The 23,353-nt window shown below is 40.6% G+C and overlaps 2 protein-coding genes across 2 annotated transcripts in view; both read right to left on the bottom strand.

Annotated features, from left to right (window-relative positions):
* LOC135352056 (uncharacterized) overlaps window positions 1-15,691 on the bottom strand; it is a 22,252-nt gene extending 6,561 nt beyond the window's left edge. The window contains exons 1-48 of the mRNA XM_064551159.1: window positions 15,555-15,691; window positions 15,291-15,495; window positions 15,067-15,210; window positions 14,745-14,957; window positions 14,507-14,683; window positions 14,152-14,391; window positions 13,931-14,089; window positions 13,663-13,875; window positions 13,435-13,578; window positions 13,108-13,320; window positions 12,366-12,641; window positions 12,138-12,317; window positions 11,861-12,079; window positions 11,643-11,801; window positions 11,381-11,584; window positions 11,157-11,300; window positions 10,827-11,039; window positions 10,589-10,765; window positions 10,232-10,471; window positions 10,011-10,169; window positions 9,747-9,959; window positions 9,446-9,589; window positions 9,084-9,287; window positions 8,843-9,001; window positions 8,575-8,787; window positions 8,240-8,383; window positions 7,514-7,717; window positions 7,273-7,431; window positions 7,004-7,216; window positions 6,760-6,903; window positions 6,359-6,562; window positions 5,811-5,960; window positions 5,508-5,729; window positions 4,903-5,052; window positions 4,554-4,772; window positions 4,065-4,214; window positions 3,786-4,007; window positions 3,571-3,726; window positions 3,293-3,514; window positions 2,841-2,993; window positions 2,411-2,626; window positions 2,086-2,238; window positions 1,725-1,943; window positions 1,358-1,498; window positions 917-1,135; window positions 572-712; window positions 285-491; window positions 73-213 (exon numbers count right to left, since the gene is read on the bottom strand). Coding sequence (XP_064407229.1) covers window positions 73-213; window positions 285-491; window positions 572-712; window positions 917-1,135; window positions 1,358-1,498; window positions 1,725-1,943; window positions 2,086-2,238; window positions 2,411-2,626; window positions 2,841-2,993; window positions 3,293-3,514; window positions 3,571-3,726; window positions 3,786-4,007; window positions 4,065-4,214; window positions 4,554-4,772; window positions 4,903-5,052; window positions 5,508-5,729; window positions 5,811-5,960; window positions 6,359-6,562; window positions 6,760-6,903; window positions 7,004-7,216; window positions 7,273-7,431; window positions 7,514-7,717; window positions 8,240-8,383; window positions 8,575-8,787; window positions 8,843-9,001; window positions 9,084-9,287; window positions 9,446-9,589; window positions 9,747-9,959; window positions 10,011-10,169; window positions 10,232-10,471; window positions 10,589-10,765; window positions 10,827-11,039; window positions 11,157-11,300; window positions 11,381-11,584; window positions 11,643-11,801; window positions 11,861-12,079; window positions 12,138-12,317; window positions 12,366-12,641; window positions 13,108-13,320; window positions 13,435-13,578; window positions 13,663-13,875; window positions 13,931-14,089; window positions 14,152-14,391; window positions 14,507-14,683; window positions 14,745-14,957; window positions 15,067-15,210; window positions 15,291-15,486 — 8,752 coding nt within the window. The 5' untranslated portion in view covers window positions 15,487-15,495; window positions 15,555-15,691. The remainder of the gene's footprint in view (window positions 1-72; window positions 214-284; window positions 492-571; window positions 713-916; window positions 1,136-1,357; window positions 1,499-1,724; window positions 1,944-2,085; window positions 2,239-2,410; window positions 2,627-2,840; window positions 2,994-3,292; window positions 3,515-3,570; window positions 3,727-3,785; window positions 4,008-4,064; window positions 4,215-4,553; window positions 4,773-4,902; window positions 5,053-5,507; window positions 5,730-5,810; window positions 5,961-6,358; window positions 6,563-6,759; window positions 6,904-7,003; window positions 7,217-7,272; window positions 7,432-7,513; window positions 7,718-8,239; window positions 8,384-8,574; window positions 8,788-8,842; window positions 9,002-9,083; window positions 9,288-9,445; window positions 9,590-9,746; window positions 9,960-10,010; window positions 10,170-10,231; window positions 10,472-10,588; window positions 10,766-10,826; window positions 11,040-11,156; window positions 11,301-11,380; window positions 11,585-11,642; window positions 11,802-11,860; window positions 12,080-12,137; window positions 12,318-12,365; window positions 12,642-13,107; window positions 13,321-13,434; window positions 13,579-13,662; window positions 13,876-13,930; window positions 14,090-14,151; window positions 14,392-14,506; window positions 14,684-14,744; window positions 14,958-15,066; window positions 15,211-15,290; window positions 15,496-15,554) is intronic.
* LOC135335653 (uncharacterized) overlaps window positions 15,529-23,353 on the bottom strand; it is a 9,611-nt gene continuing 1,786 nt past the window's right edge. Inside the window, exons 8-33 of the mRNA XM_064531239.1 lie at window positions 23,111-23,323; window positions 22,883-23,026; window positions 22,556-22,768; window positions 21,814-22,089; window positions 21,586-21,765; window positions 21,309-21,527; window positions 21,091-21,249; window positions 20,829-21,032; window positions 20,605-20,748; window positions 20,275-20,487; window positions 20,037-20,213; window positions 19,685-19,921; window positions 19,473-19,631; window positions 19,211-19,423; window positions 18,979-19,122; window positions 18,643-18,855; window positions 18,408-18,584; window positions 18,055-18,291; window positions 17,843-18,001; window positions 17,575-17,787; window positions 17,347-17,490; window positions 17,020-17,232; window positions 16,278-16,553; window positions 16,050-16,229; window positions 15,773-15,991; window positions 15,529-15,713 (exon numbers count right to left, since the gene is read on the bottom strand). Of these exons, the coding sequence (XP_064387309.1) occupies window positions 15,529-15,713; window positions 15,773-15,991; window positions 16,050-16,229; window positions 16,278-16,553; window positions 17,020-17,232; window positions 17,347-17,490; window positions 17,575-17,787; window positions 17,843-18,001; window positions 18,055-18,291; window positions 18,408-18,584; window positions 18,643-18,855; window positions 18,979-19,122; window positions 19,211-19,423; window positions 19,473-19,631; window positions 19,685-19,921; window positions 20,037-20,213; window positions 20,275-20,487; window positions 20,605-20,748; window positions 20,829-21,032; window positions 21,091-21,249; window positions 21,309-21,527; window positions 21,586-21,765; window positions 21,814-22,089; window positions 22,556-22,768; window positions 22,883-23,026; window positions 23,111-23,323 (5,111 nt within the window). The remainder of the gene's footprint in view (window positions 15,714-15,772; window positions 15,992-16,049; window positions 16,230-16,277; window positions 16,554-17,019; window positions 17,233-17,346; window positions 17,491-17,574; window positions 17,788-17,842; window positions 18,002-18,054; window positions 18,292-18,407; window positions 18,585-18,642; window positions 18,856-18,978; window positions 19,123-19,210; window positions 19,424-19,472; window positions 19,632-19,684; window positions 19,922-20,036; window positions 20,214-20,274; window positions 20,488-20,604; window positions 20,749-20,828; window positions 21,033-21,090; window positions 21,250-21,308; window positions 21,528-21,585; window positions 21,766-21,813; window positions 22,090-22,555; window positions 22,769-22,882; window positions 23,027-23,110; window positions 23,324-23,353) is intronic.

The raw sequence follows: 23,353 nt of genomic DNA, 5'->3' as shown, positions 1-23,353 counted from the left end.
ACTTGGTACAATTAATTTTATGATATATTAACTATATAGTGAGTACACGTACATGAAGTATGTACCACTCACAAGTTGCCATAGTAGTCTCTGTAGCAAATGTGATGCTTGCATTTCTTTTAAGCACTCCATCACAGATGTACACACACAAGGTGACATTGCCAGCAGATTCCTCCACTTCCACAAATGGATCTCTGAAATCCACAAGCAGCCCTGAGACAAAACATGATTTGTGCAGTACTAGCACATTTATGAGACACAACAATTGTGGACTATAGACTCACAATCATTGTCCAGTATGGTGACAGTAGTTTGGTTGTTTGGTCCGATGTCAACACACTCCTCCTCTGTGGACAGAGAGATGGTGAACACTTCTTCTTTCTCCTCCACACACTCGTCATTGATGATGGCCACACTTACACACTGAGTGAGGCTGGGAGAGTCGTAGTGCCACACCAAGGTGGCATTCAGTGGCAAAAAGTCTTCTCCTTCTGCAGAGAATAATTTTGATTGAGTATTCGGGCTGTTAAGTTTGTCACTTGTGGAGGTGCTCCATGACTATTTCTTATACCTGTTGCCGTGAGAGGTTGTGTTGTGAGTGTTGCCGTGACAATGGTGTCTATGGGCCTGTGGTTGAGCTGTACACACACTTCCACTGCTCCATCATCTTCATCCACCATTCCACTGAGAGACGTCAGAGAGGCCACGATAACTGCATGGGAGGGAAATCATACCTCACGATAACATACTATCATTATAGTAGTAGCTACAGACATAATGACTTTAATTGGTAAAAATTGGAAATCTCGTATTGTTGGAAAACGTATATCATAAGGACGTAACAAAATGAATTATGATAATACGCAAAGATAAAGCAGACACAATGCACTTTAGGAAATAATCATCATCGACTAACCATCATTAGCAGTCTCAATGAACAGTGCTTGCCGCTCTCCAATCATCACGGCCGTCTCAGAGCTGTTCAGTCTGAGCAGAGAGAGTCTGTTGCCTTCCTTTACTGAGTCATCCACGTTGTCTACAGACATACACACACTCCCTGGCTCCACTGTGTTGGAGGCATTTGCACTGACTCCAATCACATAAGACGGACCAGGAACTCCTAACCTCAGTTCACCTATAAGGTGGCAGGGGGAGGAGGAAGAGTGAAGGGAATGATATACATAACCATGCATGAGTTATTAAGCTGCTTACAAAACTAAACACATGCATAATTATATAATTAAGCTGTTGAACACATTTTTATTCTTGGACTAGAAAACCATGAAACAGTTAATTGGCACTATATAATTATATAAACACTTTTTGGAGGGCGTTGTAAGGTACACTTCTGTCTCACCTCTGAGCAACCCTCTGAGGTCCTCAAAGTCACTGCTCAATGAGATCGGCCGTTGCATTTGTCTAGAGAAGGTAACACACACCGACTGTGAGGTCCCCTCGTCTAGACTGTACTCTGACCTCTCAAAACCCACCCCAACATCTATAGTGCAACATAATATTATAATGGCAGACATTTTCAATCGATGACTACGTCAGTAAATTAGTGATGTTGTACAAAAGATGAAATAATCGGCACTAATGGATAGCCTCGATCCCAGGCCGAGTTTTCGCTTTTATAACGGTTAGGCGAACAACTAGTGAATTAAAGCCAAGAACATGCTATTATTAGAGTGAGAGGGTTTGAAGTTTCTTGGTAATGAACTCACAGTCATTGTCCTGAATGGTAACAGTGAAGGAATCAGAAATAGTCAAAGTGTTGGCAGGAGACACACTCGACGCCACAACACTGAAAGATTGAGAGTCCTCCACTATCTGATCGTCCACTATTCCATACTGGAGCTCGTAGACACATACAGGCTGGTTTAGGGCAGTCCCAGCAGGAATCGTCAATACAGTCTCGAAATATTCAAAGTCCTCGTTCAATACTGCATGTGTTTGTGTAGAACAACAGACTAGTCAATTGAGGCAGCGTTCTTAAATGCTGTTTTACTCAAGGTACGGTTCTACTGCAAAATGTCAAGCAATTATACAGCCCTATATAATTAGCTGTAGCCTATTCTTTCTGACCTGCCGTGTCTTGAAGGGGAGTCAAGGTGATGTTAATGTCACACTCTAATGCACCTCCAGCTGGTAGAGAAGTCAGCACCACACACACACTGCTGTTGACAAAGTCAGACTCAGTCACTGTTACACTGCCGGGAGAGAAGGAGGCCGTTGCAGCTGTGAGTGTGTGTGTGTGTGGAGGGGAAATATTTGAATGGCCATAACTTAGAGCTGAAGAATATAATTATTATACAAGCTTCCAGAAAATCCCAAAATGAAACAAACATTTGTAATTATAGTTTTGGCCACTCATTATAGGTTGACACAATCATTATTTCAGAAATCTCACAGTCATTATCAACGATGGTGACAGTAACTGAATTGATTTCAGATAGCTCCACCTGCGGTGACACACTGGATACCGTGACAATAAACTCTTCCCTGCCCTCTACAAATTCGTCATTGCTGATAGTCACATTCACACACTCTGAGTGCCCGGACAATGAACTAGAGCCAAACTCAATCTGAAAGTCCCCCGGAAGAAAGTAGTCCATTCCATTGGTTGCTGTGCAAAACAAGACATGCGTAAAATCAGTATTGAAAAGGTTATCAATTGTGAAAGTTATTTGCGGCTAAATGTGGAAGTATACATTTTTGAGGAACATGCATAATTACAACTTTAGTAATTGGGCTTCTAAAATTACCTCAATGAAAACATGTAGAAACCTTTCTTATTGTTACAATGACCATCATCAACAACATCTTCATTCTAAACTTACCAGATTTGTTGTTTCCAGGTGCTGCAGACAGAGAGAGAATTATTGGACAATCCAGTCCACCCCCAGGCACATTAGAGATGGTGGCACACACACTCGCTACTTCATCAGACTCCATCACAATCAGCTGATCAGAGTCGAGGCTCACTGATGGAACTGTAGTGGGGAGGGGGGGGGGACAATACCAACAGAGCTGAATTAGTGGTGAAACAGTCAAACAGACTTGACAAAATAATACTTGCTAGCAATACTAATGTTCAGAGCAGTGTAGCTTAAAGGCTAGCTAGAAATCCAGCTATGCATGCATGTAAACGTAGTAATCACTGACATTGTAAAACGTACCGTAATAATTAATATACAATAGTGTGTACAATAGTGTGTAAAGGGCAGTAGCCTCTGCCAGGTCATTTCGAGGGTTATCTACGTCCTGTAATAATACAGAAGTAACAACGTACCATCTTCCGGATTCTCCATAATATAGATGGTAGCGGTATCGTCCGCTGAGAAGACACAGCCCAGGTCAACATTACTCCCTACCACACTGAACCACTGATTATCTCCCTCGTAAACAGTGTCATTCACTATAGCGATACTGAGACACTGAATGCAGCCATCACCCGTAAGTCCAGCCTCAAACACCACAAACGTTCCCAAAGGATCATAGTCATCATTGATACCTAAACGCAAGGCAATAATGTCAATGCGCTACATGTATAAACTCAACAAAACTTACTTGTCTTGGTGCTGTCCATAAATTCAAAGTTGGCTGCCAGGTCAGCAGCTAGACCTCCTGAGGGGAGACCAGTAGTCCGAACACACACATCGACAGAGCAAACATCCTCGCTCAAAGTGTAACTTAGCAACACAAAGCTCAGCTCACACGTGTCAGCTGTAAGAGTAAACAAGTTAAACAAGTGCTTGTTCGGGCATAATAGTACGAGTTCTTACCATCAGTGTCTTTAATCTGAACTTCAACACTCTGTGACGTGTCTCCAATGACGATAGAAGGAGTTACCGAAGAGACTGTGACAGTGAAAAACTCTGAGCTCTCTAAAATATCATCATCAGTGATAGCTATCACAGCACAGCGAGTTGCCATAGACCCGGTAATCGAGGTCTCAAACACAATGTCAAAGTCGCCCACAAGCTCAAAGTCAACTCCTTCAACAGCTGTATGGTATATGCATTTCAAAGAGATAGTAGGAGGAGTGCATGGGGACACGTTACCTTGATTCATAGCCCCAGGCATTGCCGTCAGCTGCAGCACAATATCACACTCGAGTCCATTGCTAGGGATACCAGACAGAGTGGCACACACATCCACTGAGCTGCCTTCAGTTCCGGTGATGGTAGTTTTGTTAAAGCTCCAGCTAGGTACTGGTAGGGGAGAAAAATTGTATTTGGGATACTACGACTGTTATTCTGGACATCTATAACGTAGCTACATGTAGATCCGACACCTCCGAAAAATGTATATCAATAGGTGATATAATTATTATTATAGCATTTACATTATATGTACAGCTACAAGTTAAATATGATAATTAACAGATATAATCCAGCCATCTGATTAGAGTTTAAAACTCTGTTTTGGACAAAAATATAACTGGATAAAAGGGAAGACAGTGAAGGACAGGGAATAGTGGGAAGTAAAGGGTAGATAGAGAAGAGGGTGATATATTGGGATAGACTCACTGTGTAGCTATAGCTACTTACTGTCAGCTGTAGTTTGTTGGAAGGTGAGGTCTGCAGTGCACTCAGTACACATCACATATAGGGAGCTAATGTCTGAGATCATCACTTGCAACGTTTCAGTGTCTTCAAACAGATCGTCCACCACTGCTGTGATGACTACTGGGTCAGACACGGCAAAGGGCGGAGTCAGCGAGGGGAATCTCACTTGGAATGGAACAGAGATGTTGTAGTCACTAGCATCTGTGACAATGAATGAAAGTGTGATATACTGGAACCAAGATATCTGATCACAAAATAAATACATCTGTCGCCATTTATCTGATACAATTTGGAGGTGAAAGGTCAATGCTTTGTTACATGCACTACTCACTAGTTTTCCCCTGATCGATGGTTGTCAAGGTAACAGTGAGCGAGTTGTCCTGGAAACCTCCTTCTGGAATACTCGTCAGGTTCAGAACCAGACTGACAGATAAGCCCTCGGTACTAGCGTAGCTCACAGCATCAAAACTAACCACAGCTCCTGAAAAACACATGAGACTAAATTATTTATGACATCATTACATGGGTCTCTCAAAACAAAACAATTGTAGTTAGTAATCTAAACACACCACTCGCTACAATTATAGGTATACAATAGCTACCATATAAGCGGGTTATTTCGTATAGTAAAATATTTCGTATTGTAGAGTATCATGCACCGCAATACGTTCAACGTAACTATTCTGAGCTGTACGAATATTTAAAAATACGAAATATTTAATTTAATTAAACAGTTCATGCGAAAATGTGTATACTAACAAAAATTACCCGCTATATACGATATATCTATTGAACAATCCTATAACTCAAGAGTTATGAGTATCATACTGTCAGTAAACGCTATGCTATAAGGCTAAGCTAATGGCTATGCTCTTATGCATTGGGTATACTAACAGTGGGTATATATAATGTACAAACGTACAGCAACCTACGTACTTTCATTGTCCACAATGATGATTTCCATTGACCTGGAGTTATCAGTCGCTAACAAGAACACCTTCACATCCTCATCATCCGTGTCGAGTAGCATATCATCCAGAATCTCAATCTGAGCTGGTGTAGAAAGAGCACCCTCCAGTTCAGCCCGTAAGGTAGTCTCTCCATAAGTACCAAATGAGATTATTGATGGATTTTCCGCTCGATAGTCCATATTCAAAGCTGCAAATTAATATAAGTAGCACAATCAATTACAATACGTACATATAGCACTGTCCATGACATCATTAATTATGTGCTTACTTGCTCCACTTGGACTCACAATGAGTTCATACTCGATTAACCCCTCCAGTCCTCCGGCAGGTACGTCCGTGATTCTCAGCGGATAATAAAAATATCTGTCTACTCCCTCCACCACCGTGACTTCGCTTGATAAGAAGTTGAGTGTAGGAACTGTCGAGGAGATGATGTCAGTTTGTGTATTTATTATACTACTGCAACAAGGAGGCAAGTCGAATTAAAATTTTGTTTCGTTACAAAACATAAGGGAGGTATGCTTATGTAAGTAACTCATCAGTGAATGCTCAATTTTGTCAGAATCTTTGAAGTTGTTGGTATCAATTATTTGGTAAAATGCTTGTCAAGGTTACAGAAAACCATTTGCTCATTAATTATTCATATATAATGAGCTAGATCTATAGTGATCGTGAGCTGACAGTCCAGCCGGTACCGAAACGCATGCAGTGGTAAGTAACTTTAATTAACAAATGCTAGCTGATCGATATACTCATGCAGTTTCAGGTATACAGATCAACTCGTGATATTATTGTACGTATTATTTTGTAACTTACTATTTGTGTTGGTGATAACAATAACAGCCTCACTGACATCAACTCGAGCATTGACAGAAGACAAAATAGCTGAGAATTGTTGATCACTTTCAAGAATGTCATCTTTCAGCAGACTAATAATCACACAATCCTCAGAACCGATATTTGCTTGACTAGCAACAAAACTTACGAAAAAATTTCCCACGGGAGCATAATCACCAGCATCTAAAGAAACAAGCGATAATTATAGTGTGTACGTGCATTCAGCTAGTTTACAAACCAATTGACTGTAAGTATACTAAAGGCACTCAAAATGTGGCTAGATCAGTGGAAGAAAACTTTCTAAGGAGAAAGGAACTTAAACAATACAGTGAAATAGCAATCTAGTAAGGCTCTCTCTCTAATATTATATATACACATACCTGCAGTGCCAGGGACTAGTTTAAAGCTGAGCTCAATATCTGCAACGATGGTGCCTGGCGATGTGTCCATCACAGAAGCACAAACAGTGACGTTGGTACCTTCCTCTCCAGTGACAACGGCAGTGGACACAGCTACGGTAGTATCTGTATCAAAACATGCATTCATCAATGTCATTATCAAAGTCGTGATACCCATAATTATACTGTACAAAACAATTCGAGACAGATCGAAGATTGATCTCACCATCAAAGTCACTGATGGTGACGGTGGTACTGGCAGTGTCACTGGCTAGAGGATTAATATAGTCAGAGTCAGTCGGTAGAGATATCATAAACGAGTGGAACCCTTCAAAGTCATCATCATTGTCAGCATTAATAGTCAGAGAAAACGTTGTGTTTTCAAAGGCAACGAAATTTATGATCAAATCAGAAGGGTTAAATGTGACGTCACTAGTATCTGCAGAAACCGAAAATTTTCATTGTACACGAGTCCATCCAGTTTTAGTGGCTCACTTGTTAGTGTATCAACAGAGAAATCAACGCTGAGTGTGAGAGAGAAGTTGCTTTGCTGCTCTCCTGTTAGTCCAGTAAGTCTTCCAGTCACAGTGAGGCTACTGTTCTCAGCAACATTGTAATTAGCTTGATCGAATGTTACACCAACTGTCGATTGTTCTGTATCATAACCTTACTTAACACGTGCTGATACACTCGTGCAGGTATGCATACTCGTGATATTATAATTATTGTAACTTACTATTTGTGTTAGTGATAACAATAACGGTTTCACTGACATCAACTAGAGCATTGGCAGAAGATAAAATAGCTGAAAATCGTTGATTACTTTCAAGAATGTCATCTTCCAGTAGACTAATAGTTACACAATCTTCAGAACCGATACTTGTTTGACCAGCAGCAAAACTTATGAAAAAATTTCCCACAGAAGCATAGTCACTGGCATCTAAAGAAAAAATACAGTTAATGTCAGACTATAAGGGGCTGCAATAAGGCTGTTAAAGCCACCACCCGAACAGAAGGAATGCCCTGGCTGAGGACAGCACCCCCCGAGCGGGCCCCTATTAATGATTAAACCCCTTAACCGAGCTGGCTTTCCCCCTTAGTTTGTGGTGTGAAACTAGGGAGGCCAACCACCAAAGCAGGCGAAAGGGGGAGGGCAGAGGGAAAGAAACAGCTACTGAAGATCGCTTCTCTATACCAAGGTAACTGATACTACACGTGGATGGCAACCCTACTGTGCATGCGCAGTCAATTAATTACCTGACGCATCCACACCCAAGAACCTCAGCCCTACTGCTGCCATTAACCATTGTTTAGTGCACTCCCAAAACACACTTTATAAATAAAAAGTGATAATTATACTGTATATACGTACATTCAGCTAGTTTACAAACAAATTAACTGAAATAGCATTGAGGAAGACTCTTCATTTCTCTATACATGCATGTATATTTTAATCACGTACCTGCAGTGTCAGGGACTAGCTCAAAGCTGAGCTCAATATCTGCATCGATGGTGCCTGGCGATGTGTCCGTCACAGAAGCACAAACAGTGACGTTGGTACCTTCCTCTCCAGTGACAACGGCAGTGGACACACTTACGGTAGCATCTGAAGTGATTAAAACATTCATCGATGTCATTATCAAAGTCATGATACCCAAATCAGCTTATAAAGAAATTGTATATAATAATTATTAAGACATTCTGTCATAATTATTACGCTGTATATAAATTATAGCAAATTGTTGACCAATTTTATAATACTGTACAAAATAATTCGAGACTGAAGATTGATCTTACCATCAAAGTCACTGATGGTGACGGTGGTACTGGCAGTGTCACTGAATTGAGGATTAATGTAGTCAGAGTCAGTTGGTAGAGATATCACAAATGAATGGAACCCTTCAAAGTCATTGTCATCAATAGCATCAATAGTCAGAGAAAACGTTGTGATTTCAATGGCAACGAAATTGATGATCAAATTAGCAGGGTTGAATGTGACATCACTAGCATCTGTAGAAACCATCATTTTCATTGTGCACGAGTCCATCCAGTTTTAGTGACTTACTTGTTAGTTCATCAACAGAGAAATCAACACCAAGTGTGAGAGAGAAGTTGCTTTGCAGCTCTCCTGTTAGTCCAGTGAGTCTTCCAGTCACAGTGAGCCTACTGCCCTCAGCAACATTGTAATTAGCTTGATCGAATGTTACACCAACTGTCGATTGCTCTGTATCATAACCTTAATTATCAAGTGCTGATACACTCGTGCAGGTATGCAGACTCATGATATTATAATTATTGTAACTTACTATTTGTGTTGGTGATAACAATAACGGCCTCACTGACATCAACTAGAGCATTGGCAGAAGACAAAATAGCTGAGAATTGTTGATCACTTTCAATAATGTCATCTTCCAGTAGACTAATAGTTACACAATCCTCAGAACCGATACTTGTTTGACCAGCAGCAAAATTGATAACAAAACCTTCCACTGGAGCATAATCACTGGCATCTAACGAGCAAAAAACAAGAGATAATTGTTGTAAGATATACGTACAATCAGCAAACCAATTGACTGTAAGTATACTAAAGTCACTCAAAATGTTACTAGATAAGCAGAGGAAAACTTAAGGCACTCAATCCGTGAAAGAGCAATCTAGTAAAGCATACCTGCAGTGTCAGGGACCAGCTCAAAGCTAAGCTCAATATCTGCATCGATGGTGCCTGATGATGTGTCAACCACAGAAGCACAAACAGTGACATTGGTACCTTCCTCTCCAGTGACAATGGCAGTGGACACACTTACGGTAGCATCTGAAGTGATCAAAACATTCATTCATCAATGTCGTTATCGAAGTCGTGATACCCACATTAGCTTGTACAGTAATTGTTCTGTCATAACGATGTACAATTATTGTGCAAATTGTTGACCAATTTTAAAAATTCGAGACAGATCGAAGATTGATCTCACCATCAAAGTCACTGATGGTGACGGTGGTACTGGCAGTGTCACTGACTAGAGGATTAATGTAGTCAGAGTCAGTCGGTAGAGATATCACAAATGAGTGGAACCCTTCAAAGTCATTGTCATCGTTAGCATCAATAGTCAGAGAAAACATTAAGTTTTCAAAGGCAACGAAATTGATGATCAAGTTAGCAGGGTTGAAGGTGACATCACTAGCATCTGTAGAAACCATCATTGTCATTGTACACACATTTAGTTTTAGTGGCTCACTTGTTAGTGCATCACCAGAGTGATCAACACTTAGTGTGAGAGAGAAGTTGCTTTGCAGCTCTCCTGTTAGTCCAGTGAGTCTTCCAGTCACAGTGAGGCTACTGCCTTCAGCAACAGTGTAGTTAGCTTGATCAAATGTTACACCAACTGTCGATTGTTCTGTGGAGATCAATGCAATAATTATAATGATAAATTCTTCAGTGAATGACTGACACACATACCATCATCAGTGATGTTGATCTGTACTGGACTTGGCGGGATTATACTATCGGGTGGACCAACTACTTCAAGAATGAATCCATGATCGAATTCTAAAGCATCATCATCCTTAACGGATGTTTGAACAAAATTGACCGTCTGTCCAATTTCCAACATTGATGAATCACCAAAACACGGATCACACTCTCCAAAGATGACATAACTAAATGAGGACGATGGACTGTCAAAATCAATGCCTCGATCTGCAAGGGAATTATTGTACAACATCACCAAAACTCATGCATGAATTCGAACTACAATAAAATTTGCTGATATGTATAAGTTCAATAAATGATTGGCAAATTTTGGAATTGACTTACCAGAAACATTGGCAGGAAATCCAGTTGTGGATACAGAGAACAAGACCCGGGTAGCAAGACGAACAGGCTCTCCATCTATTCTGCTCAGTGTCAAAAGAAAATCAATATCTTGTTCCAAATCTTCCTTGAAACTTAATGCTGCATCATCAGTAGCCAAAGAAAGTTGAAAATCACCAGCTGGATGAAAGGAATTATATAAGTGAAAGTGCACGCTATAGAAATATTGTTTTTCAGTTACCATCATCATCAGTAATAGAAACATCGATGGTATTTGAAGAACCAACTTCGGCATTTTCAGATTGCAAACGTACAGAGAATCTTTCTCCATTCTCTTCGAGAAGGTTGTCATCGACTAGACTGACATTCACACAGACATGTGACGAAAGGCCGACTGTAGAACCAGCTGGAATCACGGTCTGTAGACTACCCACAGCTGCATAATCACTGGCGTCTGTGAAAGAGGAAAACACTACAATTGAACTGAAAGTTACAATCAGAGTCACGATAACACATGGCCATGAAAGAACCAGGATAATAATCTACTATGACACTCGGGTGTAAAACCGACCTGCAGTGTCAGGAATCAACTCGAAATTCACTATAATATCGGTCATAATGTTCCCTGGTGCAGCCGAGAGCATGGCACAGGTTTCGATCAGATTGGTACCCTCCAAACCCGTTTCTACGGAAGTTGTTACCACAACAGTGGCATCTGAATAAGGGCGAAAAATATAGTTTTACAAATTTTACTACATTGCATGAAACAGTGAGGTCAATAAATCTATATCTCACCATCAAAGTCACTGATGGTAACGGTGGTACTGGCAGTGTCACTGACTAGAGGATTAATGTAGTCAGAGTCAGTCGGTAGAGATATCACAAACGAATGGAACCCTTCAAAGTCGTCATCATTGTTAGCATCAACATCCAGAGAAAATGTTTTGGCTCCACTGGCCATGAAATTGACAGCACGATTGAATGTGACATCTTGGGAAGCTGCATGTCGAAAACCATCATTTCATTGTAAATTAGTAAGCTTCTGTACGTGGCTTACATGTATGTATATTAACAGAAAAATCAACACCGAGTGTGAGAGAGAAGTCACTCTGCAGTTCTCCTGTTAGTCCAGTGAGTCTTCCAGTCACAGTGAGGCTACTGCCTTCAGCAACAGTGTAGTTAGCTTGATCGAATGTTACACCAACAGTTGATTGCTCTGAGAAAAAATAACGATTCTAACAGCTAGTGTTGCATGTGTTGATACATGAAACTTACCATTATCAGTAATGGTGATCTGCAGGGGGTCTCCTGCAGTTATCCCTGAGGGATCTGTTGACGCTAAATCAACACTGAGAGTGAACCCATGCTCAAACTCCAAATCATCGTCATCCTTCACACACAGCTGTGCCTCCCTCTGCAGGTGGTCTGGGGTGCAAGGGTCACACGGATCAAACCTGACCGTGAGGGGTCCAATGTTGAAATCGACACCTTCTTCTGAAAAGTTACAATTATTCGTCATACAGAATTTCAGATGGAAACATTTGATTATTACCAGAAACTGTGTTTGAAGGTGTTCCCTCGGCAACCAGTGTAACTGAGACCACGGCAGGTAATTTCAGAATTTGTGCTCCATTGATTCTCGACAGAGTTGCTTGATAAAGAATGCTAGCCTGACTGCTTTCTATAGTTTCCAGTATTGAGCTGTTACTAAGGATCACTTGGTAACTAGAGGCTGCAGTAGGGAAAAGTCAATCAGTACGATAAAGAAAAGCTGTCTTACTTGTGATTAGATTTGCTGTCAACGAATCAACGTTACCAGCACTGTTGCTAACTCGGACTGAATAGCCATTGACATCTGACAAGGTAACATTCATGATCATCAAGGTTGCCAAGGTAGCACCCGATATCTGATCAACCATATCAGAAAGATCTCCATCTCCATTCATCCACTGGTAAGTCAAATCAACGCCTTTAGCTGTCACAGAAAACTGAACAGTGGTCCCTTCAACGACTAAGAGGAGGTCACTGGGCTCACTCGTGATTATCGGGAGATTGGCTGCATGTGAAAAGCAACAGTAATATATACACTGACAGGTATAGCAGTTTAGAGTGCACGCTGGACATGTGCATGAAAGTTAAATAATGGGATAACAAAGTACTGGTGATGACAATTGCTTTGCACTACTGCATGGTTGTTAAATTGATTGAAGTATGCAGTTGATGGCCGATGAGTAAGCCCACCAAAAATGTATCTACATTCTTCAGTAATTGGTAAACAGGCAATAGATTAGATCACATTTTGTATTCTCACATCATAATTATGCCTTCAAGTTACGTAAACGTGTGTATAATTTATACGGAAGGGGACTGTACAACTTTTCACATGCTGGTTACATTAACACACAAAACAAGGCACGATTATATCTACTGTATAACAGTTACTTTATAAAGGGTCTTTAATTAATGGTAAACCATGGCCATTGTGCTTTTACAACAATAGCTTTTTATTGTTTTTCAGTTACCATCATCATCAGTAATAGAAACATCGATGGTATTTGAAGAACCAACTTCGACATTTTCAGATTGCAAACGTACAGAGAACACTTCTCCATTCTCTTCAAGAAGGTCGTCATCGACTAGACTAACATTCACACAGACACGTGACGAAGGGCCAGCAGTAGAACCAGCTGGAATCACGGTCTGTAGACTACCCACAGCTGCATAATCACTGGTGTCTGTGAAAGAGGAAGACACTACAATTGAACAGAAAGTTACAATCAGAGGCACAATAGCTCGTAAATTATTACATGACTAATAAATCTACCAAGACACACGGGTGTAACACCGACCTGCAGTGTCAGGAATCAACTCAAAGTTCAGTATAATATCGGTCATGATGTTCCCTGGTGCAGCCGAGAGCATGGCACAGGTTTCAGTCAGATTGGTACCCTCCAAACCCGTTTCTGTGGAAGCTGTTACCACAACAGTGGCATCTGAATAAGGGCGAAAGATATGACAATTACAATTTTTATGCATTGCATGAACGTCAGGTTAATAAGTGTGTCGTCTATACTCACCATCAAAGTCACTGATGGTGACGGTGGTGCTGGCAGTGTCACTGGCTAGAGGATTAATGTAGTCAGAGTCAGTCGGTAGAGATATCACAAATGAGTGGAACCCTTCAAAGTCATCATCGTTGTCAGCATCAATAATCAGAGAAAACGTTGTGTTTTCAAAAGCAACAAAATTGATTATCAAATCAGAGGGACTAATTGTGACATCACTAGAACCTACAGAATATGATTATAATTATCGTTGTACAGGAGTCCAGCATTAGTGGCTTACCTGTTAATGTATCAACAGAGAAATCAACACTTAGTGTGAGAGAGAAATTGCTTTGCAGCTCTCCTGTTAGTCCAGTGAGTCTTCCAGTCACAGTAAGACTACTGCCCTCAGCAACAGTGTAGTTAGCTTGATCGAATGTTACACCAACTGTCGATTGTTCTGTGGAGATCAATGCAATAATTATAATGATAAATTCTTCAGTGAATGACTGACACACATACCATCATCAGTGATGTTGATCTGTACTGGACTTGGCGGGATTATACTATTGGGTGGACCAACTACTTCAAGAATGAATCCATGATCAAATTCTAAAGCATCATCATCCTTAACGGATGTTTGAACAAAATTGACCGTCTGTCCAATTTCCAACATTGATGAATCACCAAAACACGGATCACACTCTCCAAAGATGACATAACTAAATGAGGAAGATGGGCTGTCAAAATCAATGCCTCGATCTGCAAGGGAATCATTGTACAACATCACCAAAACTCATGCATGAATTCGAACTACAATAAAATTTACTGATATGTAAGTTCAATAAATGATTGACAAATTTTTGAATTGACTTACCAGAAACATTGGCAGGAAATCCAGTTGTGGATACAGAGAACAAGATCCGGGTAGCAAGACGAACAGGCTCTCCATCTATTCTGCTCAGTGTCAAAAGAAAATCGATATCTTGTTCCAAATCTTCTTTGAAACTTAATGCTCCATCATCAGTAGCCAAAGAAAGTTGAAAATCACCAGCTGGATGAAAGGAATTATATAAGTGAAAGTGCATGCTATAGAAATATTCTTTTTCAGTTACCATCATCATCAGTAATAGAAACATCGATGGTATTTGAAGAACCAACTTCGGCATTTTCAGATTGCAAACGTACAGAGAATCTTTCTCCATTCTCTTCGAGAAGGTTGTCATCGACTAGACTGACATTCACACAGACATGTGACGAAAGGCCGACTGCAGAACCAGCTGGAATCACGGTCTGTAGACTACCCACAGCTGCATAGTCACTGGTGTCTGTGAAAGAGGAAGACACTACAATTGTTACAATCGGAGTCACGATAACACATGGCCATGAAGGAACCAGGATAATAAATCTACTATGACACTCGAGTGTAAAACTGACCTGCAGTGTCAGGAATCAACTCGAAGTTCACTATAATATCGGTCATAATGTTCCCTGGTGCCGCCGAGAGCATGGCACAGGTTTCGGTCAGATTGGTACGCTCCACACCCGTTTCTGCGGAAGCTGTTACCACAATAGTGGCATCTGAATAAGGGTGAAAGATATAGTTTTACAATTTTTACTACATTGCATGAAACAGTGAGGTCAATAAATCTATATCTCACCATCAAAGTCACTGATGGTGACAGTGGTACTGGCAGTGTCACTGGCTAGCGGATTAATGTAGTCAGAGTCAGTCGGTAGAGATATCACAAACGAATGGAACCCTTCAAAGTCGTCATCATTGTTAGCATCAACATCCAGAGTAAAATGTTTTGGCTCCACTGGCAAGGAAATTGACAGGACGATTGAATGTGACATCTTGGGAAGCTGCATGTCGAAAACCATCATTTTCATTGTAAATTAGTAAGCTTCTGTACGTGGCTTACATGTATGTATATTAACAGAAAAATCAACACCCAGTGTGAGAGAGAAGTCACTCTGCAGCTCTCCTGTTAGTCCAGTGAGTCTTCCAGTCACAGTGAGGCTACTGCCTTCAGCAACATTGTAGTTAGCTTGATCGAATGTTACACCAACAGTTGATTGCTCTGAGAAAAAATAACGATTCTAACAGCTAGTGTTGCATGTGTTGATACATGAAACTTACCATCATCAGTAATGGTGATCTGCAGGGGGTCTCCTGCAGTTATCCCTGAGGGATCTGTTGACGCTAAATCAACACTGAGAGTGAACCCATGCTCAAACTCCAAATCATCGTCATCCTTCACACACAGCTGTGCCTCCCTCTGCAGGTGGTCTGGGGTGCAAGGGTCACACGGATCAAACCTGACCGTGAGGGGTCCAATGTTGAAATCGACACCTTCTTCTGAAAAGTTACAATTATTCGTCATACAGAATTTCAGATGGAAACATTTGATTATTACCAGAAACTGTGTTGGAAGGTGTTCCCTCGGCAACCAGTGTAACTGAGACCACGGCAGGTAATTTCAGAATTTGTTCTCCATTGATTCTCGACAGAGTTGCTTGATAAAGAATGCTAGCCTGACTGCTTTCTATAGTTTCCAGTATTGAGCTGTTACTAAGGGTCACTTGGTAACTAGAGGCTGCAGTAGGGAAAAGTCAATCAGTACGATAAAGAAAAGCTGTCTTACTTGTGATTAGATTTGCTGTCAACGAATCAACGTTACCAGCACTGTTGCTAACTCGGACTGAATAGCCATTGACATCTGACAAGGTAACATTCATGATCATCAAGGTTGCCAAGGTAGCACCCGATATCTGATCAACCATATCAGAAAGATCTCCATCTCCATTCATCCACTGGTAAGTCAAATCAACGCCTTTAGCTGTCACAGAAAACTGAACAGTGGTCCCTTCAACGACTAAGAGGAGGTCACTGGGCTCACTCGTGATTATCGGGAGATTGGCTGCATGTGAAAAGCAACAGTAATATATACACTGACAGGTATAGCAGTTTAGAGTGCACGCTGGACATGTGCATGAAAGTTAAATAATGGGATAACAAAGTACTTGTGATGACAATTGCTTTGCACTACTGCATGGTTGTTAAATTGATTGAAGTATGCAGTTGATGGCCGATGAGTAAGCCCACCAAAAATGTATCTACATTCTTCAGTAATTGGTAAACAGGCAATAGATTAGATCACATTTTGTATTCTCACATCATAATTATGCCTTCAAGTTACGTAAACGTGTGTATAATTTATACGGAAGGGGACTGTACAACTTTTCACATGCTGGTTACATTAACACACAAAACAAGGTACGATTATATCTACTGTATAACAGTTACTTTATAAAGGGTCTTTAATTAATGGTAAACCATGGCCATTGTGCTTTTACAACAATAGCTTTTTATTGTTTTTCAGTTACCATCATCATCAGTAATAGAAACATCGATGGTATTTGAAGAACCGACTTCGGCATTTTCAGATTGCAAACGTACAGAGAACACTTCTCCATTCTCTTCGAGAAGGTCGTCATCGACTAGACTAACATTCACACAGACACGTGACGAAGGGCCGGCAGTAGAACCAGCTGGAATCACGGTCTGTAGACTACCCACAGCTGCATAATCACTGGTGTCTGTGAAAGAGGAAGACACTACAATTGAACAGAAAGTTACAATCAGAGGCACAATAGCTCGTAAATTATTACATGACTAATAAATCTACCAAGACACACGGGTGTAACACCGACCTGCAGTGTCAGGAATCAACTCAAAGTTCAGTATAATATCGGTCATGATGTTCCCTGGTGCAGCCAAGAGCATGGCACAGGTTTCAGTCAGATTGGTACCCTCCAAACCCGTTTCTGTGGAAGCTGTTACCACAACAGTGGCATCTGAATAAGGGCGAAAGATATGACAATTGCAATTTTTATGCATTGCATGAACGTCAGGTTAATAAGTGTGTCGTCTATACTCACCATCAAAGTCACTGATGGTGACGGTGGTGCTGGCAGTGTCACTGGCTAGAGGATTAATGTAGTCAGAGTCAGTCGGTAGAGATATCACAAATGAGTGGAACCCTTCAAAGTCATCATCGTTGTCAGCATCAATAATCAGAGAAAACGTTGTGTTTTCAAAAGCAACAAAATTGATTATCAAATCAGAGGGACTAATTGTGACATCACTAGAACCTACAGAATATGATTATAATTATCGTTGTACAGGAGTCCAGCATTAGTGGCTTACCTGTTAATGTATCAACAGAGAAATCAACACTGAGTGTGAGAGAGAAATTGCTTTGCAGCTCTCCTGTTAGTCCAGTGAGTCTTCCAGTCACAGTAAGACTACTGCCCTCAGCAACAGTGTAGTTAGCTTGGTCAAATGTTACACCAACTGTTGATTGTTCTGTGAAAATCAGTATAATGATAAATTCTTCAGTGAATAACTGACACACGTACCGTCATCAGTGATGTTGATCTGTACTGGACTTGGCAGGATTATACTATCAGGTGGACCAACTACTTCAAGAAAAAATCCATGATTGAACTCTAAATCATCATCATCCTTAACGGATGTTTGAACAAAATTAACCGTCTGTCCAATTTCCAACATTGAATCACCAAAACACGGATCACACTCTCCAAAGATGACATAACTAAATGAGGAAGATGGGCTGTCAAAATCAATGCCTCGATCTGCAAGGGAATCATTGTACAACATCACAAAACTCATGCATGAATACGAACTACAATAAAATTTGCTGATATATGTGAGTTTAATAAATGATTGGGAAATTTTTGTATTGACTTACCAGAAAGATTGGCAGGAAATCCAGTTGTGGATACAGAGAACAAGACCCGGGTAGCAAGACGAACAGGCTCTCCATCTATTCTGCTCAGTGTCAAAAGAAAATCGATATCTTGTTCCAAATCTTCATTGAAACTTACTGCTCCATCATCAGCAGTCAAAGAAAGTTTAAAATCACCAGCTGGATGAGAGAAATTATGTAAGTGAAAGTGCACACTATACTATTGTTTTTCAGTTACCATCATCATCAGTAATAGAAACATCGATGTTCTTTGAAGAACCGACTTCGGCATTTTCAGATTGCAAACGTACAGAGAATCTTTCTCCATTCTCTTCGAGAAGGTCGTCATCGACTAGACTAACATTCACACAGACACGTGACGAAGGGCCGGCAATAGAACCAGCTAGAATCACGGTCTGTAGACTACCCAGAGCTGCATAGTCACTGGCGTCTGTGAAAGAGGAAGATACCACAATTGAACTGAAAATCACAATCAAAAGGCACAATAACTTGTAAATTATCACATGGCCATAAAGGAACCAAGACTACCAAGACACTCGGGCGTAACACTGACCTGCAGAGTCAGGAATCAACTCAAAGTTCACTATAATATCGGTCATAATATTCCCAGGTGCAGCCGAGAGCATGGCACAGGTTTCAGTCAGATTGGTACCCTCCAAACCCGTTTCTGTAGAAGCTGTTACCACAACAGTGGCATCTGAATAAGGGCAAAAGATATAGTTTTTATGACAGTTACAATTTTTAGTATTACTACGAGGTCAATAAATGTGTCGTCTATATCTCACCATCAAAGTCACTGATGGTGATGGTTGTATTGGCAGTGTCACTGAATAGAGGATTAATGTAGTCAGAGTCAGTCGGTAGAGATATCACAAACGAGTGGAGCCCTTCAAAATCATTGTCATCGTTAGCATCAATAGTCAGAGAAAACGTTAAGTTTTCAAAGGCAGCGAAATTGATGATCAAGTTAGCAGGGTTGAATGTGACATCACTAGTATCTGTAAACCATCATTGTTATTGAACACAAATCCAGTTTTAGTGACTTACTTGTTAATGCATCAAGAGAGAAATCAACACTTAGTGTGAGAGAGAAGTTGCTTTGCAGCTCTCCTGTTAGTCCAGTGAGTCTTCCAGTCACAGTGAGGCTACTGCCCTCAGAAACAGTGTAGTTAGCTTGATCGAATGTTACACCAACTGTTGATTGTTCTGTGAAATCAATGATAATGATAAATTCTTCAGTGAATAACTGACACACATACCGTCATCAGTGATGTTGATCTGTACTGGACTTGGCAGGATTATACTATCAGGTGGACCAACTACTTCAAGAATGAATCCATGATCAAATTCTAAATCATCATCATCCTTAACAAATGTTTGGACAAAATTGACTGTCTGTCCAATTTCTAACATTGAATTACCAAAACACGGATCACACTCTCCAAAGATGACATAACTAAATGAGGAAGATGGGCTTTCAAAGTCAATGCCTCGATCTGCAAGGGAATTATTGTACAACATCACCAAAACTCATGCATGAATTGTAGCTACAATAAAATTTTCTGATATGTAAGTTCAATTAATGCTTGGCAGCTTTTTGGATTGACTTACCAGAAACATTGGCAGGAAATCCAGTTGTGGATACAGAGAACAAAACCTGGGTAGCAAGACGAACAGGCTCTCCATCTATTCTGCTCAATGTCAAAAGAAAATCGATATCTTGTTCCAAATCTTCCTTGAAACTTAATGCTGCATCATCAGTAGCCAAAGAAAGTTGAAAATCACCAGCTGGATGAAAGGAATTATATAAGTGAAAGTGCACGCTATAGAAATATTGTTTTTCAGTTACCATCATCATCAGTAATAGAAACATCGATGGTATTTGAAGAACCAACTTCGGCATTTTCAGATTGCAAACGTACAGAGAATCTTTCTCCATTCTCTTCGAGAAGGTTGTCATCGACTAGACTGACATTTACACAGACACGTGACGAAAGGCCAACTGTAGAACCAGCTGGAATCATGGTCTGTAGACTACCCACAGCTGCATAATCACTGGTATCTGTGAAAAAAGAAGACACTACAATTGAACTGAAAGTTACAATCAGAGGCACGATATCACATGGCCATGAAAGAACCAGGATAATAATCTACTATGACACTCGGGTGTAAAACCGACCTGCAGTGTCAGGAATCAACTCGAAATTCACTATAATATCGGTCATAATGTTCCCTGGTGCAGCCGAGAGCATGGCACAGGTTTCGATCAGATTGGTACCCTCCAAACCCGTTTCTACGGAAGTTGTTACCACAACAGTGGCATCTGAATAAGGGCGAAAAATATAGTTTTACAAATTTTACTACATTGCATGAAACAGTGAGGTCAATAAATCTATATCTCACCATCAAAGTCACTGATGGTAACGGTGGTACTGGCAGTGTCACTGACTAGAGGATTAATGTAGTCAGAGTCAGTCGGTAGAGATATCACAAACGAATGGAACCCTTCAAAGTCGTCATCATTGTTAGCATCAACATCCAGAGAAAATGTTTTGGCTCCACTGGCCATGAAATTGACAGCACGATTGAATGTGACATCTTGGGAAGCTGCATGTCGAAAACCATCATTTCATTGTAAATTAGTAAGCTTCTGTACGTGGCTTACATGTATGTATATTAACAGAAAAATCAACACCGAGTGTGAGAGAGAAGTCACTCTGCAGTTCTCCTGTTAGTCCAGTGAGTCTTCCAGTCACAGTGAGGCTACTGCCTTCAGCAACAGTGTAGTTAGCTTGATCGAATGTTACACCAACAGTTGATTGCTCTGAGAAAAAATAACGATTCTAACAGCTAGTGTTGCATGTGTTGATACATGAAACTTACCATTATCAGTAATGGTGATCTGCAGGGGGTCTCCTGCAGTTATCCCTGAGGGATCTGTTGACGCTAAATCAACACTGAGAGTGAACCCATGCTCAAACTCCAAATCATCGTCATCCTTCACACACAGCTGTGCCTCCCTCTGCAGGTGGTCTGGGGTGCAAGGGTCACACGGATCAAACCTGACCGTGAGGGGTCCAATGTTGAAATCGACACCTTCTTCTGAAAAGTTACAATTATTCGTCATACAGAATTTCAGATGGAAACATTTGATTATTACCAGAAACTGTGTTTGAAGGTGTTCCCTCGGCAACCAGTGTAACTGAGACCACGGCAGGTAATTTCAGAATTTGTGCTCCATTGATTCTCGACAGAGTTGCTTGATAAAGAATGCTAGCCTGACTGCTTTCTATAGTTTCCAGTATTGAGCTGTTACTAAGGGTCACTTGGTAACTAGAGGCTGCAGTAGGGAAAAGTCAATCAGTACGATAAAGAAAAGCTGTCTTACTTGTGATTAGATTTGCTGTCAACGAATCAACGTTACCAGCACTGTTGCTAACTCGGACTGAATAGCCATTGACATCTGACAAGGTAACATTCATGATCATCAAGGTTGCCAAGGTAGCACCCGATATCTGATCAACCATATCAGAAAGATCTCCATCTCCATTCATCCACTGGTAAGTCAAATCAACGCCTTTAGCTGTCACAGAAAACTGAACAGTGGTCCCTTCAACGACTAAGAGGAGGTCACTGGGCTCACTCGTGATTATCGGGAGATTGGCTGCATGTGAAAAGCAACAGTAATATATACACTGACAGGTATAGCAGTTTAGAGTGCACGCTGGACATGTGCATGAAAGTTAAATAATGGGATAACAAAGTACTGGTGATGACAATTGCTTTGCACTACTGCATGGTTGTTAAATTGATTGAAGTATGCAGTTGATGGCCGATGAGTAAGCCCACCAAAAATGTATCTACATTCTTCAGTAATTGGTAAACAGGCAATAGATTAGATCACATTTTGTATTCTCACATCATAATTATGCCTTCAAGTTACGTAAACGTGTGTATAATTTATACGGAAGGGGACTGTACAACTTTTCACATGCTGGTTACATTAACACACAAAACAAGGCACGATTATATCTACTGTATAACAGTTACTTTATAAAGGGTCTTTAATTAATGGTAAACCATGGCCATTGTGCTTTTACAACAATAGCTTTTTATTGTTTTTCAGTTACCATCATCATCAGTAATAGAAACATCGATGGTATTTGAAGAACCAACTTCGACATTTTCAGATTGCAAACGTACAGAGAACACTTCTCCATTCTCTTCAAGAAGGTCGTCATCGACTAGACTAACATTCACACAGACACGTGACGAAGGGCCAGCAGTAGAACCAGCTGGAATCACGGTCTGTAGACTACCCACAGCTGCATAATCACTGGTGTCTGTGAAAGAGGAAGACACTACAATTGAACAGAAAGTTACAATCAGAGGCACAATAGCTCGTAAATTATTACATGACTAATAAATCTACCAAGACACACGGGTGTAACACCGACCTGCAGTGTCAGGAATCAACTCAAAGTTCAGTATAATATCGGTCATGATGTTCCCTGGTGCAGCCGAGAGCATGGCACAGGTTTCAGTCAGATTGGTACCCTCCAAACCCGTTTCTGTGGAAGCTGTTACCACAACAGTGGCATCTGAATAAGGGCGAAAGATATGACAATTACAATTTTTATGCATTGCATGAACGTCAGGTTAATAAGTGTGTCGTCTATACTCACCATCAAAGTCACTGATGGTGACGGTGGTGCTGGCAGTGTCACTGGCTAGAGGATTAATGTAGTCAGAGTCAGTCGGTAGAGATATCACAAATGAGTGGAACCCTTCAAAGTCATCATCGTTGTCAGCATCAATAATCAGAGAAAACGTTGTGTTTTCAAAAGCAACAAAATTGATTATCAAATCAGAGGGACTAATTGTGACATCACTAGAACCTACAGAATATGATTATAATTATCGTTGTA

This window comes from Halichondria panicea, chromosome 1, assembly GCF_963675165.1.
Source record: "Halichondria panicea chromosome 1, odHalPani1.1, whole genome shotgun sequence".
Taxonomy (NCBI): domain Eukaryota; kingdom Metazoa; phylum Porifera; class Demospongiae; order Suberitida; family Halichondriidae; genus Halichondria; species Halichondria panicea.
This window is presented reverse-complemented; position numbering and strand designations above follow the sequence as displayed.